Below are 16573 nucleotides of genomic sequence, written 5' to 3' on the forward strand. Positions count from 1 at the left end.
AGCCCCGTACTCTGTAGTGGCCGCTCCTGGGTGCAGCAGCTCAAATACCAGTTATTTGATTTGGCCATAACTAGCTGGGGTGACCCCTCCCTTAAAAGCAGTCGTTTCTTCATGCATATCCCCTTTAACATGGCAGCACTGTTGGTACATCTGCTGCAATCAATGTCAAACTGCAGCTTCTGATGAGGATTGTCTTACGCTAGATATTACCCGGGGAAGGTTTGCTTCTTTTTTTTTGCAAAGGTGGCTGCCGACCCAAGAAGTAAGAGCAGCTGCCTTCTGCCTGACAGCATGGGACCCCTTTCTTTTTACATTCCCTTAAAGGACAGACGGGACCCCCACCTCTATACATTCCCTTATAGGACAGACGGGACCCCCACCTCTATACATTCCCTTATAGGACAGACGGGACCCCTACCTCTATACATTCCCTTATAGGACAGACGGGACCCCTTTCTTTATACATTCCCATATAGGACGGGACCCCCACCTCTATACATTCCATTATAGAACAGACGGGACCCCCTCATCTATACATTCCATTATAGAACAGACGGGACCCCCTCATCTATACATTCCATTATAGAACAGACGGGACCCCCTCCTCTATACATTCCATTATAGGATAGACGGACCCCCTCCTCTATACATTACCCTATAGGACAAAGACTTTAAGGGCTACTCCACAAACACAATCTTCTTTGAAGGGGTTGTGCAGGATTGGAAAAAACACATCTTCTTTTGTCTCTTACCTATAGGTTACGTCTGGTATTACAGTTCAGCCCATTCCATTCAATGGAGCCCACCTGCGATATCAGTCGCAACCTATAGCCAGGCGCGGTGCTCACTCTCACTGGAAGAAAGCAGCTATGTTTTCCCCCCTTTTCTCAATAACTCAATAATCCTCAAAAAAATGGGATTTGAATCTATCAGGATCCATTAGAATATAATGACCGCTAATCAAGATTTAACCCTTCCCCATACTGCACATAAGGAGGAGATAAAGTTCATGACTTCCGGAAATAAATCAGTTGCTGTGTACGGATAACAGGAAAGATGATTATCACACATTTCACATCGGGTATTCAAGGAAGGCACAATGAAGTAGTATGGAAATTACATATTCACGTCCCAGCACTGGCAGAACTGATTACAGGAGAAAAAAAATGATCCACGATTAAAGAAATAAAAAAAAAAATCCAAAATCAGTACCTGTACCGGCTAAGGAGCGGTCCGGCCTCACAAGGACTAGTCACAATATCAAGTATTACAAGTAACAGTGTACAGGGACATTTAATACTCTTCTGGTTACTGTCCTATTATAGGGTCAGAACATTAGTGTCTTTACTGCGCGTTACTTGTGAGGAAACATTCTCGGCCACAGCCCGAAGCCATCCCCCTCACGTGTCACTGTCTCCGACTGTCCCGTTCATTAATTGTTCGTCTGTTACGATTTTGTGTCTCTGTGCAACACGCTGTAAAGCGAGGGAACAAAGTGATTCAATAAATGACATTACACCACATGATAGCAGCAACTGTTCATTTCTATGTTAGATCTGAAAATTGCCAAGTAAGTAGGAAACACACGACAGGACCCGTCCCAGGATGAGAGCGGCATCTATGGCACATCCGCTCCACATTACCCAACCATGAAATATAGGACAATCCCCCCCAGACGGACTAACAGATACGGCCCCAAATCTCATGCCACTGTGTGATAACACCATACGCCGCCTCTGTACCAAAATAAAGCTGCACGCCATTTGTATGGCTAGTGCAAAAAAAAATAAATCTGATGTACAAAAAATAAAAATACTGAACACTATATGACTTCTGCATTTTTGTATTCCTCTGCGGCGGTGTCACCACGTACCTGTCCAGAGTACTGTGAGTGTTCTGGGACACCGATGACGCTCGCAGGCTGCCCACGCTGCCGTGGTACGATCTTCTCCCTCGAGCTGATGGAGTATCCTGGATTTCCCCTACACCCTGTGAGCCGACAAGTGATCAAATGTGGAACACAAACAATTCTAGGGTACATTCTGCCAGAATCCTTTATTGTTCCTGTGGCTCAGCATTGCATGCATCAACTTTATGCTATAAATGTCTCCTATAGATGCGAGATTCTCCTCTCACTTACCTTCACTTGAATATTTTTCATTACGTCTCGGATGTAAGGCAAGTCCTTGGTCGGAATATATTTTTCCAGCATCTTGTCAAATTCTGGATGAGACATCAGATAGTGCAACATCTTTCGTCCAAAGAACCTGCACAGAAAATGTTGTATGTGTCAAAGTCTGGTGGCTGCAGAAATGCTGGAATAGAAAATCTGCCATGGAAAACCATGACCATGACCAGGGGCGAACACGGATCATGGGGCCTTAAAGCAAAAGGCCAAATTAAGACCCCCCTTACTTTCCCCACTGGGAGAAAAATATTTGGTTATGTAAGTGGCATCATGGCGCAATCACTGAAGGACGTATCTGCTAATGTAAAGAGACAAGGATAGAGTATCGTAGCACAAACTGTAGTTGTATCCCTACTGAAGACCTTTTGTGATCACACTCTCCACACTGACCCGCTCATGGCCTCCATAGACTATGACACAGTACAGTACCACACACACACACACACAGCATCATAGCACTGACATACTGCAGGAGAGCCCCACAGCTCCCCCAAACAGTATGTGGCCCCCACAGTCGCATAGACAGCATCATAGCACCTACATACTGCAGGAGAGCCCCGTAGTTCCCCCAAACAGTATATAGCCCCCACAGTCACATACACAGCATCATAGCACTTACATACTGCAGGAGAGCCCGACAGTACCCAAACAGTATATAGCCCCTACAGATGCACACACCGCATCATAGCACCTACATACTGCAGGAGAGCCCCATAGTTCCCCCAAAAAGTATATAGCCCCCACAGTCACATACACAGCATCATAGCACTTACATACTGCAGGAGAGCCCGACAGTACCCAAACAGTATATAGCCCCTACAGATGCACACACCGCATCATAGCACCTACACACTGCAGGAGAGCCCCACAGTTCCCTCAAACAGTATATGGCCCCCACAGTCGCATACACAGCATCATAGCACCTACATACTGCAGGATAGCCTCATAGTTCCCCCCAAACAGTAGATAGCCCCCACAGGCGCACACACAGCATCATGGCCCCACACAGCATCAATGAACAAATACAATCATTTGCAGAGAGCGGGAGACTACTCACCTGGTCTCCTGCGAGCCGTCCTGAGCAAACTTGGCAATGGCAGGCAGCGCCCTATCTGTGACGTCCTTTATTCCAGAAAGGATCCGTCCTGGCCCCATCCTCTCAACCAGATCAGACATATGTTGCGCTGCACATTTTTTGACTGCGGTGTTCAAGTGACTACAAGAGTAAAAATAAAATCATGTAATCAGTGAAAAATATAGAAAATTATTTAAAGGGATTTTCCAATAAACCACATAAGATAGGTGATGAGTGTATGATTGCTGGAGCCCCAGCGTCAATCACAAAAACAGGGGTCCACAGTGCCCCGAGTGAATAGACAGTCGCTCATGCTCACTTCTGCTTCCTGGTCTCGTGAGGGTCTTTGTAGCTGGACCACCAGTGTTCATACATTTCTCATATACCCTGGGAAAACTTGAGAGCGTTTATTTTTTACCTTAGTCCTCCATTAATGAGGGCTGCGAGAGCCCTTACTGGTGTCACGTTCTGGACCATAGCATCAAGAGCCTTGTCCACATCCTCCCGTATGAAAACGTTTGATTCTCCGGCCTTGTGCAGAAGTACGCGGACACAGTTGTCCAGCTCGTGGTCCATGTGTTTCTTCAGATGTGTGAACATGTCCCCTAAACAGCCGATTGCCGCTCGGGAAACTGTGGAGCGCAGGTTCTTCACCTACAGTCAAAATGTAAGGTGGAAAAATAATCACTAAAAAGGACTGTGACGATGAGCAAGCCCCGATGATCGCTCCCACTACAACGACCGACACACCGAGTGCACTCACCTCTTGTGTCACCGCAATCTTAAGTTCATGAAGTCTTTCCAGAACCACATGCGAGTGGAAGATGGAAAGTGATCGGACCAAGTTCAGGCCCTCGATCTTCTTCTCCCTGTAAAACCAATTCACAGAGATTATTCGTGACCCCCACTAGGTGCTCATTGGGGTTACAATGTAATGCCTCCAAGATTAGCGCACCCTTCATTTCTATTTCATGAACACCACCACTTTACCAAGATCCTATCCTAAAATATAGTTGGTGTAATAACAATATTAGCAAATACATCCAATTTGAAATGTAGTACATTTCTTCTGATTAGCTATGTCACTTAGGCTAGTTTCACACTAGCGTTTCCCTGATGTGCGGCGGGCTGCAGACTTCCTCCGTGAAGCCCCGCCCTCAGCCACACCTCCGCTGCTAGCTCCGCCTACATCTGCATGCGGCCCGCGTACCTATATTTAACATTACACAACACCAATAACGTATCCTATCGTGGTTAGCCAAGCATACTATATAAACACCTATAAGAAAAGGCACCACACAAGAGTAACCATATAAAAATCTTTATTAATAACAGCAAGACCACAAAGTGGTCATAAAATTGCCTAAACAGTCCCACTTTATCTGCCTTGCTGCTTTAGTTAAGTACTCATACCCCATATGTGTTTTATTTCTATCTATACTGAATGCATATTAGTACTGTATTGTTATATCCAGGTTTTTTGTCCACCATTTTTCTTGTGTCTGTTTTGTCTCACTTTTGCCTGTTTAGGGTGTGGTGGACTCCTGGTTCCTCTTCATCATGTGGGTATATACTTGCCGCTTAGGCACTTTAGTGGTGATTCGAATATAAGCTTATGGCATCCTCTTTATTGCCCACAGACTTGTCTATACGGCTTGTTTAGCCTTGATACTTACCACATGGTATATACTGGGTCTGTATGCAATAAGTGGTCTACATCTTTACCTCTCTTTTTTTATATATTGAGCATTGATTATGGCACTGTCTATTGGTTACCTCTGCCGTGTCCCACTTTATCTGCCTTGCTGCTTTAGTTAAGTACTCATACCCCATATGTGTTTTATTTCTATTTATACTGAATGCATATTAGTACTGTATTGTTATATCCAGGTTTTTTGTCCACCATTTTTCTTGTGTCTGTTTTGTCTCACTTTTGCCTGTTTAGGCAATTTTATGACCACTTTGTGGTCTTGCTGTTATTAATAAAGATTTTTATATGGTTACTCTTGTGTGGTGCCTTTTCTTATAGGTGTTTATATATTTAACATTAGGTACGCAGGTGGTGCGGCTGTATGCGGATGGTGCCGCATGCGTCGTTTTGACGATGCGGAAAAAAAAAAAAAAAGCTACATGGCTGCGTCTCCGCTGGTCGCTGCATCATCAAAACGATGCATGCGGCACCATGCATGCGGCACCATCTGCATACAGCCGCACGACCTGCGTACCTAATGTTAAATATAGGTACGCAGGCCGCATGCAGATGTAGGCGGAGCTAGCAGCAGAGGTGCGGCTGAGGGCGGGGCTTCACGGAGGAAGTCCGCAGCCCGCCGCACATCAGGGAAACGCTAGTGTGAAACTAGCCTTACCCCATGTGCTGGGCATTGCAGTGCAGGTATCTATGGTTACAACCACTGTCACTATATGAGTGGTCTTAACAATGGATTCCTAAGCTATTGCAATGCCCAGCACATTGAGTAAGTGACCTAGAGAATCAGAATAACTATACTACATTTCTAATTAGGAGGTATTTGTTAATGTTACCATTATTACACCTACTACATATTGGGATAAGATCTTGGAAATGGGAATACCCCTTTAAGTCCTCACCTGATTAAAAGTCTATGACGCAAACTAACCGCAGTATACAGCCCTATGATGCCGTTGAAAGGGTTTTCCGGTTTCAGAAAACCACTGTTCTCTGGCTGCAGTTTCTTTAAGAAAAATAAGCAAACTGCTATTTACTCACCCTCCCCAGGTCCGGGCACAGAGTCTCTGCAGCTGCTCCCAGTGTCTGTTATTGTCTGCCTCACTTGCATCATGTCAATAATGATAAGCTCAGCAGCACTCCAGCAGAGCTGTTATTGGCTGCAGACAACAAGAGACATGAGGAACAGCAACAGAGACTCAACATTGGACCTGGGGAGGGTGAGCACAAAAAAATATAGTATGTATATATTATATATATATATATATATATACGGTATATATACAACACACACACACTAGATGGTGGCCTGATTCTAACGCATCTGGTATTCTAGAATAAGTATTTATGTATGTATATAGCAGCCACATAGTATATAGCACAGGCCACGTAGTATATAGGAGCCATGTAGTATACAGCAGACAAATAGTATATAGCACAGGCCACGTAGTATGTGGCTGCTATATACATTCATACTGTAGAATAACCGATGCGTTAATACAGGCCACGCAATATATAACAGTGGCCACGCAGTATATAACACAGCCACCTACTATACAACACAGCCCAGGCAGTATATAGCGGCCACGCAGTATATAACACAGGCGACGTAGTATATAACAGGCCACGCAGTATATAACACTGGCCACGTAATATATTGCACAGCCCACGCAGTATATAGCAGCCACGTAGTAACACTGCCTACGCAGTATATAGCAGCCATGTAGTATATAACACTGCCCACACAGTATATAACAGTGGCCAAGTAATATATAGCACAGCCCACATAGTATATAACACTGCCTATGTAGTATATAGCAGCAACGTAGTATATAACAATGCCCACGTACTATACAGCAGTGTGGGCACCATCTCCCTGTTAAAAAATAACTAAAATAAAAAATAGTTATATACTCACCCCTGGGATCCAGCGAAGCTCCGGCGATACGCGTGCGGCTGCCGCCATCTTCCGTTCCCAGGATGCATTGCGAAATTACCCAGATGACTTAGCGGCCTTGAGAGACCGCTAAGTCTTCTGGCTAATTTCGCAATGCATCGCCGGGAACGGAAGATGGCGGCCTGCGTAAGCGGCTCGGCGGACTATGGAGGGTGAGAATAGCAGGTTTTTCGTTTTTTTATTATTTTTAACATTACATTTTTTTACAATTGATGCCGCATAGGCAGCATCAATAGTAAAAAGTTGGGGACCCACAGGGTTAATAGCAGCGGTTACAGAGTGCTTTACCCGTGGCATAACGCGGTCCGTTACCGCCGGTATTAACTCTGTGTGAGCGGCGACTGGAGGGGAGTATGCGGGCGCCGAGCACTGACTGCGGAGAGTAAGGAGCAGCCATTTTCTTCCGGACTGTGCCGTCGCTGATTGGTCGTGGCTGTTTTGCCGAAACCAATCAGCAACTTGGATTTCCATGACCGACAGAGGCCGCGACCAATTAATATCCGTGACAGAAAGACAGACAGACAAACAGTAAGACAGACAGAGACGGAAGTGACCCTTAGACAATTATATAGTAGAATATTTTTTACTGCAACCAAGGGATAAGGATTTTCCAAAAACCTGAAGGTAAAATAGGGATTTTTGTGTACTCACCGTAAAATCCTTTTCTCCGAGCCATTCATTGGGGGACACAGACCGTGGGTGTATGCTGCTGCCACTAGGAGGCTGACACTAAGTGATACAAAAAAGTTAGCTCCTCCCCTGCAGTATACACCCCCCTGCTGGCTCTCAGCTAACCAGTTCGGTGCAAAAGCAGTAGGAGATCAATAACAATATATGAGCGTATAGCATGTCATATTCTAAAAAAACAAGCATAAGCTAATAACAGGGTGGGAGCTGTGTCCCCCAATGAATGGCTCGGAGAAAAGGATTTTACGGTGAGTACACAAAAATCCTTTTTTCTCCTTCGCCTCATTGGGGAGACAGACCGTGGGACGTCCCAAAGCAGTCCATGGGTGGGGACAACATCAGATCAGGCCCTGTGTAACCGCTACTTACAAGTGCGCCACCGCGGCCTGCAGAGTCCGCCTGCCCGGACTCACATCTGTGGAAGTGTGGGAATTATAGTGCTTCAAGAATGCATGCGGACTGGATGAATCCGCAAGCTTGCATGCGTGCCTTGCCGACGCCTAGTGCCTAGAACCCTCGGAGATAGGCTGACATCTAGCACGGAAGGACTCCTGGATGGTGAAAAGAATCCACCATGCTATCATGGCCGATGAAACGGTTAAACCCTTCCTGGAAATGTCAGTAAGCCTTCCTCTTACCGTCAGGAAGCACAAATAAAGCGTCCAACCTTTGGAAGGACGCCGTCTTCGAGACGTACCTACTCAGAGCACTCACTTTGTCCAAAATATGGGGAACTCATTCCATCTTGTGGACTGGTGCCGAAAGAGATGAGTGAAGAACTATGCCCTCATAACAGTGGTAATACAATACCACCTTGGTAACAAGGGATGGGGATGGCCTGAGGACAACCTTGCCTTGAAGGTAATAAGGGAAAAAAGTCTGAAAGAGCAAGGAGCTAGTTCCAAAGACTCGTCAGAGTGAGGATATCGCAGAGTAAAAAAGGGGCGAACTTCCCTGATCGTAAAGACTGCCCGGATGAAAAGGAGTCTACTGTAAGACTGCTAGGACCATTAAGGTCCCAATGATCTAACGGCATGCAATAGGGAAGAACTACATGTGAACACTCTCTGTGAGAAAGTCCCTACTTGCAGTTTTGCTACAATAAGGCGGGAAGATACTAGCTCCGCAAACAAAAACTGACAAGGTCAGTGCGGATCTCGGAGGATCACTGGGGCCCTTTCTGCATCCGAAAAGCTCTCGGAAGTAGTGGAAGGGGAGTTATGGAAACTGATACCAAGTCAGAACCAGAGCATGCAGTGCGATGGCTCTTGGATCTCGAGGCCGAACCACGAACTCGAGTACATTGGCATTCAGTCTGGACGCAGTCCGATCTACAACTGGAGAGCTCCGGTGAAGGCAGATCTGATGGAAGACCTCGGGATGAAGTTCCCACTGACTTGAGGCGGAACCCTGACGGCTGAATTTGTTTGCCGTCCAGAGTTCTACTCCTGGGATATATACTCCGGAGATCACCGAATGATAGGTCTCGGCCCATCAGAGAATGTGAGATACCTCGGTCATGGAGCCGGACCATGAGTACCTGCTAAATGATTGACGTATGGCACCGCCGTGGCATTATTCCAATTGAATTCGGATAGGGTGACCCGCCAGAAGGTAGTGGACCTGCTGTAGGACTACCGTACGGATCTCCAGAGCAATGATAGGGAGAAGGAGACTGGCATTGGTAGTTACTAATAACCACTGAACCGGGAGAAAGGGCCTGGATGAAGAAGGAGCTCAGAGACTATCATCTGAAAGTCTGTCAGACTTGCTGAAAACGAGCAGAGCGAAGGAAACCGCTTCCATTGTCGTCACCATTTTTCCTCAGAACCCTCCTAGCAAATCGAATGAAAAGAGGGGATAAGTAATCAAGTGCGCAAGCTCCCTGTTGAAGGGCCGTGATCTTGTCAGGAGGGGGAATTGCCATCCTTCTGGAAGTGTGCAGGATCATCCTCATAAAGGATATCTGCTGGGCTGGAAATGAGGAGAACTTGTCTAAGTTTGGCTGCCAGCCCAAGTGGGAGGGTATCGCAAGTGATATAGACGACTCAGCGCAGTCCTGGAAGGGCGGCTAGACCTTCGACCAAACAGGGCAGGACGAGCACGCCTCAAGGATGCAAGAGAAACATGACATCCGCCATGACCCTTGCGAACACTCTGGGTGCGGAAGCAAGGCCGAAGGACAAGGTTGTGACTTGAAAATGCTGTTCACGAATGGAAAAGCGAAGGAATTTTTGAAGAGGGTAAGCATCCTGAATGTCGATGGATGCTGGAAACGGCACCTTTTTCTGTTGAAATAATGGCTGAGCGGAGGAACTCCATCCGAAGAAGGAGGACCATGTCAAAGGTTGTTAGAAGTTTGAGGTCCAGGGTTGGTGTTACTTTTTGTTCCCCTTCTTGGAACCAAGATTGCTTAGATCTTGTCAGTCTCCCGCTCAAAAGATTTGATTGGCCAGTTGTTACTGGTGTGAATCAAGGTAGTTAAGGTCTCCAGCCAGGAGACCATTGCTCTAGCAATCCATGCGGCGGCTAGGGAGGATAGAGCGCTGAACCCGAAGCAAGACGGAACGAACCAGATTTGCTATCTGACAGTCCGTGGTATTTTTAACTGATGATACATCGGGCGGGTATACTGGTAGGTATACCACAGGAGATTCTACCCAGTTAATCTGCTCAGTGGCAGAATGCGTGGCTGCATCCAGCAGGTCATAGTCTCTTGCCATCGCCGCTCTCTTTTGACGGTGCAGAGATAAAAATTAGGAACCCTTGATCCATCAACCTCTTACCAGGGAAGTGGAGAGGAATTGTCCACCTTCTTGCATCATCCGCTAAATAGTGGTGATGCAGAGGGGGGTTTTCGTATGCCAAAAAGGGTGCCTCAGTACATTTACAGAGTTCAGGTCTCCGGGTGGACAGGACCCGTCGCCCTTAAAAATCAGGCCAGGCATGGCATCCCACGTAGAGGCTTCTGTCCAGTGAATCGCTTATCCGGACTGAATGGCAAATGCTCTACGAGGGAGTTTCAGTCTCCTTATGAGGGACACTGTGTAGTCTAGATTAGAACCAGAGGCTTCGTCAATGTACCGAGATTGGTTTCTCTTCTCTGAAGCTCTGGCAAGTTCAGTCAATATCCGATCCATATTCAGAGCCTTGTTGTCATCAAATCATTGGTGAGGGAGCAGGAAACGAAAACTTCTGTTTTCTAGATGCCTGTATGTTTCTAGATGCCTGTACGTTTCTAGAATACTTGCGGCCCCTGCTAGCCGACGGCTCCCATGTAGGATAGGGACCATGTATATCAGTCCTGCGAGCACTCCAAGCCACAGAGGGATCATGGAGGGATTCAATCTCTTGGTCAGAGAACCATGGATTCCGGTCAGTGACGAAGTCCACTGAGGGGAACTAGGTACTCTGGGATAAGCTGGGGTTTGCGGCGGAGGGCTCCTCGGATTGATGATGCGCCCTTAAGACCAGGGAATACTGGTCATGCGCCTTTAAGACCAGGGAATACTGGTCATTTGCCTTTAAGACCAGGGAATACTGGTCCTGCCCTTTAAGACCAGAGAATACTGGTCATGCGCCTTTAAGACCAGGGGATACTGGTCATTTGCCTTTAAGACCAAGGTATACTGGTCATGTGCCTTTAAGACCAGGGAATACTGGTCGTGTGCCTTTATACTTGTTGAGGGATTGGTCAGGTACTGATGTAGAGTCTATGTGCCCCTTTAATGCAGAAACCATCGGCCCAGTGTGAGCCGGCCGGGTGGACCAAGATGGCCACCGGGAGTTGCAGAGTTGATAAAAATCTCGCAGAGAGCGAGAAACGCCAATTCGGGGGGTGGAGCCACGGAGACGATGTTGAATAGGCCCAAGCCGGGGCCTAAATTTCTGTAGCCGGCAGGCGACACCAGCGGTAGAAGTGAGGGGCGTTCCAGGCGAGAAGTGCCAGAAAATCGGGCGGAGCTGCCTTAGGGCGCCATAGTACAGGCGAGGCTTCCGGGATGCGGCCTACACATCGGCCGAAGCCGGGGGCTAAATTTTTGCAGCCGGCCGGAGTGTTACCTCAGGGAGGTGGGCCACAGGGAAGCTGAAGCTGCCGGTCAGCATGTGAATATCCCACCGCAGACTGGATCCACTCACCATGGGTGCGCGTCCCGGCATGGAGCTGCCGCGGATGACGGTTTCAGCGCCGAGGAAAGCGCTCACTCTATTGTTCTGCTGCAGGTCAGGTTTTGCAGCGTGGACGGTGCAGGGATAGAGGGATAAACCTCAATCCATCATCCCTTTGTTAGGGAGGTGGAGAGGAACCGTCCGCCTCCTTGTACCATCCTCTTTTAACAGTGGTGGGACAGTGGGGGCTGCTCGGACGCCATAGAGAGGGGCCTCTGTACATCCACGGCCTTCAGCCCCCGGGTGGACAAGGCCAGTTGTCCAGCTATAGGCCTGGCTCCAGGAGAGGATACATGGAGGCGACACTCCATGTGGTCGCCTGCTGTTGGTGTGGGGAGATCGGGACCGTGAAGGAACCGTCGCCCCTTAAGTCAGCTCAGGCATGGCTTCCCACGTCGCAGGAGAGGGTACGGGGGAGGTATACTCCGCGTGCTCGCCTGTTGATGATTCAGGGGAGATCGGAACCTTGAAAGGATCCGTCGCTCCCTTCACTCCGTTAATTAAAAAATAAAAATTTACAGAAAAGTAAAATAAAAACGTTGGGGTCTGAAACAGACCCATGTGCCTCCTACAGATACCAAGCAAGAACTGGTTAGCTGAGAGCCAGCAGGAGGGTGTATACTGCAGGGGAGGAGCTGAGAGCCAGCAGGAGGGTGTATACTGCAGGGGAGGAGAGAACTTTCTTTGTATCACTTAGTGTCAGCCTCCTGGTGGCAGCAGCACACACCCACGGTCTGTGGCCCCAATGAGGTGAAGGAGAAGAAAGGTTAATAAAGCCTGGATTCAGGCTGGAACATGTGGCCGTAATACGATGCTAAAATGTGCTGTCATTACGGACGTCTGAATGAGACCGGGTTTGGGGAACCACAAGTTAGCATACTTGATGTGCTGCAGATGATGCATTAACCAGTAAGTGAAGAATGCAGCACTGTAATACAACACGGGGTCACACGTCATCAGCGCCCCTCACCCTTCGCTTACCACTCTTCATCGGACAACAATTTAAACACTTCCATGATAGACAAGTCCGGTCTGGAGACCTCTCTGGGCACCGATGGGTCCATGACGTCGGAGCTACGACTGACAGACGACCGATCTCTGTAAGGACTCCGCTGCGCTGCAGACAATACACATTAACCCCGTCAGGGTCAGCACCTCGTAATGACTGCTGCATTACACTTCATGGGGTAAAGGCTGCTAAAACGCCTTCCCTAAAGCAAGTTCCTACAAACCTGCGAGGCCACAAATGGTTAAGTGTGCAGTGAAGATCCACCACAGAATTCACATATTGCACACAGGAACTTCCCCAGTGTGATTTTTGCACAGATTATTTTGGCCCACTACTTGTAGTTATTCAATCCCCAACCGTAATATCATTAGCCCCGCAGGAGGCTGCAGCAACCAATGTGGCGGCAGCAGGGTCGGAATAAGTGTCACAATGGTGCTGAGCTGCGCTGCGCACCACATGCATCACATACAGAAGATCATTCACATGAGGGCGTGGGACCTGTACGTTATTCCATGTGCCCATCAGCATGCCCGTGATGTGATCGAGGGGGACCACTGGAGTCTGCTGAAGACCTACATATAGTACTGGTCATGATGATTCTCCTGTGAAGTCCAGCCTGGTGTTTATAGGGAACCGGCATTTTCTCTATACAGAGCAATGCTGATACAATGCGATGTATAGTACAAGCAATCAGATGATCACAGCTTCAAGTCCCCTTAGGGGACAAATAAATAAAGTAAACCGTGAACAATAAATGTTTTTTTCATATTTTTAAACAAGTTAAAAATCACCCCCTTTTCCCCATTAAAAATAAATAAATTTAAAAAATACACATTTGGTATTGCTGCGTTTATAAAATTCAATCTACCAAAATATAAAGTAAATTAATCCAAACGGTAAATGGCGAAGACAAAAAAAAATAGCCAGAACTACAGGTTTGTTGACCGCCCCACAAAAATGCAGTAACAGGCGATCAAAACATTGTATCTACCCCAAAATGGTATCAGTAAATTCATCAGCTCATGGTGCAAAAAAAATAAGCCCTCAGACAGCCCCAGCGTCAGAGAATTGAAAGTATTATGGGTCCCAGGAATGGACACACTTGCAAAGTTGTTTTTCTTTCCCCGACAAATTTCAGATTTTGTTTTCACCACTTAAAAACAAAACAAAACGCACACACTATACATTTGGTATATGCGTACTCGTATTGACCCGGAGAACCCTATTGCTTGGTCAATTTCACCGTATATTTAACATGGTAATTAAGAAAAAATATTGTAGTTGCACTTTTTTTTTTTTTTGGCAATTTCACATCATTTGTCAATAGCCAAATTTGTGTTTTAATTAGTGTCACAACTGAATGAAGCAGTAGGTGACACACTGAAACAACTGCTGCGCCAATCAATGTCCTCCAAGGTCCCCTAGCTCTGCTGCACTATGGAGGTCCCAGCAGCTTGACCCACTCCGATCTGGTATTTATCATCTTTCCAGTGGATAGAGATATTATATATAATATATGCCATTTATTTAAAAAAAAAAAAAAAAAAAAGGCATCATACAATGATGTGCACAAATCTTTACCTGAGGATTTTTTCAAGCTGGAAGCTCTTTTTAATGCTGGGGGGCTTATATCCATGTTGTCCAAACAGTCTGATCGGGGTCTCCAAGCTAAAAGATTCACAGAACGAAAAGTGCAAACTGCTGTAAAAGGGTTGTCTGTCGGCTGGTTATTATACCTCCTATTCGGACGGGGTGGGGGAGGTCTTCTCTATAAATTAAATCTGAGAGCCGATAATTGGCTCCTATACTGACCCCTAGACATGAGAATGCTCTTCCCTTTCACTTTAAGACCGTTGCAATTGGGAGGTACCCTTTAAATCAGGATGGTCACCTTTTCAGCATCATTTTAATATGTAAAAAAAACAAAAAAAACTAAATCACCAAAATAATCACACTGCAGACAATGAGGCAGCAAAGTATGCAGAATTGGGAATCTGGCTGGACTCAACTGTCTACATGTAGGATATTAATGAAGGATTCCACTTCAAAAAGGTGTTTCAGCACTTTATTACTGATAACTTAAGCTTCGGACATGACAAATAATGTGATGGGGATCCAACTACTGGAAACCCACACGATTAAATGGACTGCAGCTCTCCGGTGACTGCTGTGCCCCTGTTCTTGTTTTCCCCGTGCTGCTAATACAGGTATGCACAGATCTGTCACTGATAAGCAATGAAAAAGCCGCAGTGATAACCGGAAATCAACAAGTAGTTTTAGGAAAATCTACTCACGTTCTCTTGCCACCGGGCCAGGGTCAGTCTGCAACAGCCGCTCGCGTTTCCCCAGATCCTTCACATCTACCAGCTCTTTCAGGTTATGCTCTCGCTTCTGCCTCATCTTGTCCCGAGCAGATTTGGACATGGTGACTTTAACCTGCGCAGAATACGTAACTGTCATTAATTCTAAACCTCCCAAAGGTGGACATTAGACCAAAACATCAGAAACCAATGTTCAAATAGTTTACTAAATATAATTTAAAGTTAAAAAATGGAGAAACTGAAAAAGCCACGGTGGCGAAACGTACGTTGGAGCTGGAGTCCAGGGGAACTACGGAACAACTTTAGACTGGCATCAGTATTTGCTCAGAGACTTTTTATGCACTTTATTTGGTCTTTTTAGACCGCTCATGATACATTTGTGCACCTATAGGTTTGTCTCTTTGGAGATTATTCTCCATTATGTTTATTTGATCTGTACCCTATATGATGTGCTTTTATGCACTGTGATATTTATTGTGAATTATTGTGTCAGTTTCTCCATTTTTTTAACTTTAAATTATATTTAATAAACTATTTGAACATTGGTTTCTGATGTTTTGGTCTAATGTCCACTTTTGGGAGGTTTTGATATAGTTTGGGGGACATTATGTAATAGTGTGTGTTCTTCTCACTGAGTTGTGTATTGTCATTAATTCTAGATTGGAAGATACAATGTTGGAGGAATAAACTAATATGGAGACCCCTTACATCATGCTCCGTGCTAGAACTGTTCTGCTGGACTGCTCTGCCGTAGACGCCGGTGGGCGGCTGAAAGTTCTGCTTTGCTGGACTGGAATCCTCTTGTGCTGAGAAGGAAGACTGACTGTGCGACTGAAGAGTGGGGGGCAGAGACTCAAAGACCCCTGAAAAAGTCATGGGAAAATAAAGTATTAATATGGTACCAGGATGCAAAACAGCAGGAGGCACAGAAGACCCTCCAGAACTGGAGGGTCTAGTGTTCATGTCCCCCATTTCCATCACCCTTGGAACACTTTTCCACCCCTCGTTTGCCAATGTCACGATACTTCTCTGGATAGGACTCCTGTACTGGTCCTCTTAAAAGAAAAGGGGAATGGAGAAGCCTCAGGGACTGGGCACCTCTCCTCAAAAGCCCCAAAAATCCCTATATGCGGCTTGTATGGCACATATGTACTTCTTGGCAAATATACTTATTAAGGACAAAAATGCAGATTTGGGCCCAAGTCTGCTGCATTTTCTGTACCTGCTCAGTCGCTGTAGATTTCATTTACAGATTTTAAGACAGTCCAAAATGTGTCAAATTTTACTAGACAGAAGAAAGCAAATTAACCCTCCAATGTCAGCTAGGGAACATCTCACCAAATCGGGGCTGCGCACCAGACTCACCCGACACAAATTATATTGAATCTTTTCCAGCACACCTATACACCAGGATCTCCAATATAGTGACCCCTCTCCAATATGGAGGAGACGAGGATCCAG

The 16573-nt window shown here is 46.3% G+C and overlaps 1 protein-coding gene across 1 annotated transcript in view; it reads right to left on the reverse strand.

Moving 5' to 3' along the window:
• Nucleotides 1-237: 237 nt before the first annotated feature.
• TOGARAM1 (TOG array regulator of axonemal microtubules 1) overlaps nt 238-16573 on the reverse strand; it is a 40206-nt gene continuing 23870 nt past the window's right edge. The window contains exons 9-18 of the mRNA XM_069734850.1: nt 15821-15975; nt 15086-15227; nt 14373-14459; nt 12764-12899; nt 4027-4132; nt 3682-3917; nt 3246-3404; nt 2141-2267; nt 1874-1989; nt 238-1475 (exon numbers count right to left, since the gene is read on the reverse strand). Coding sequence (XP_069590951.1) covers nt 1448-1475; nt 1874-1989; nt 2141-2267; nt 3246-3404; nt 3682-3917; nt 4027-4132; nt 12764-12899; nt 14373-14459; nt 15086-15227; nt 15821-15975 — 1292 coding nt within the window. The 3' untranslated portion in view covers nt 238-1447. The remainder of the gene's footprint in view (nt 1476-1873; nt 1990-2140; nt 2268-3245; nt 3405-3681; nt 3918-4026; nt 4133-12763; nt 12900-14372; nt 14460-15085; nt 15228-15820; nt 15976-16573) is intronic.

Source organism: Ranitomeya imitator, chromosome 1, assembly GCF_032444005.1.
Source record: "Ranitomeya imitator isolate aRanImi1 chromosome 1, aRanImi1.pri, whole genome shotgun sequence".
Classification (NCBI taxonomy): domain Eukaryota; kingdom Metazoa; phylum Chordata; class Amphibia; order Anura; family Dendrobatidae; genus Ranitomeya; species Ranitomeya imitator.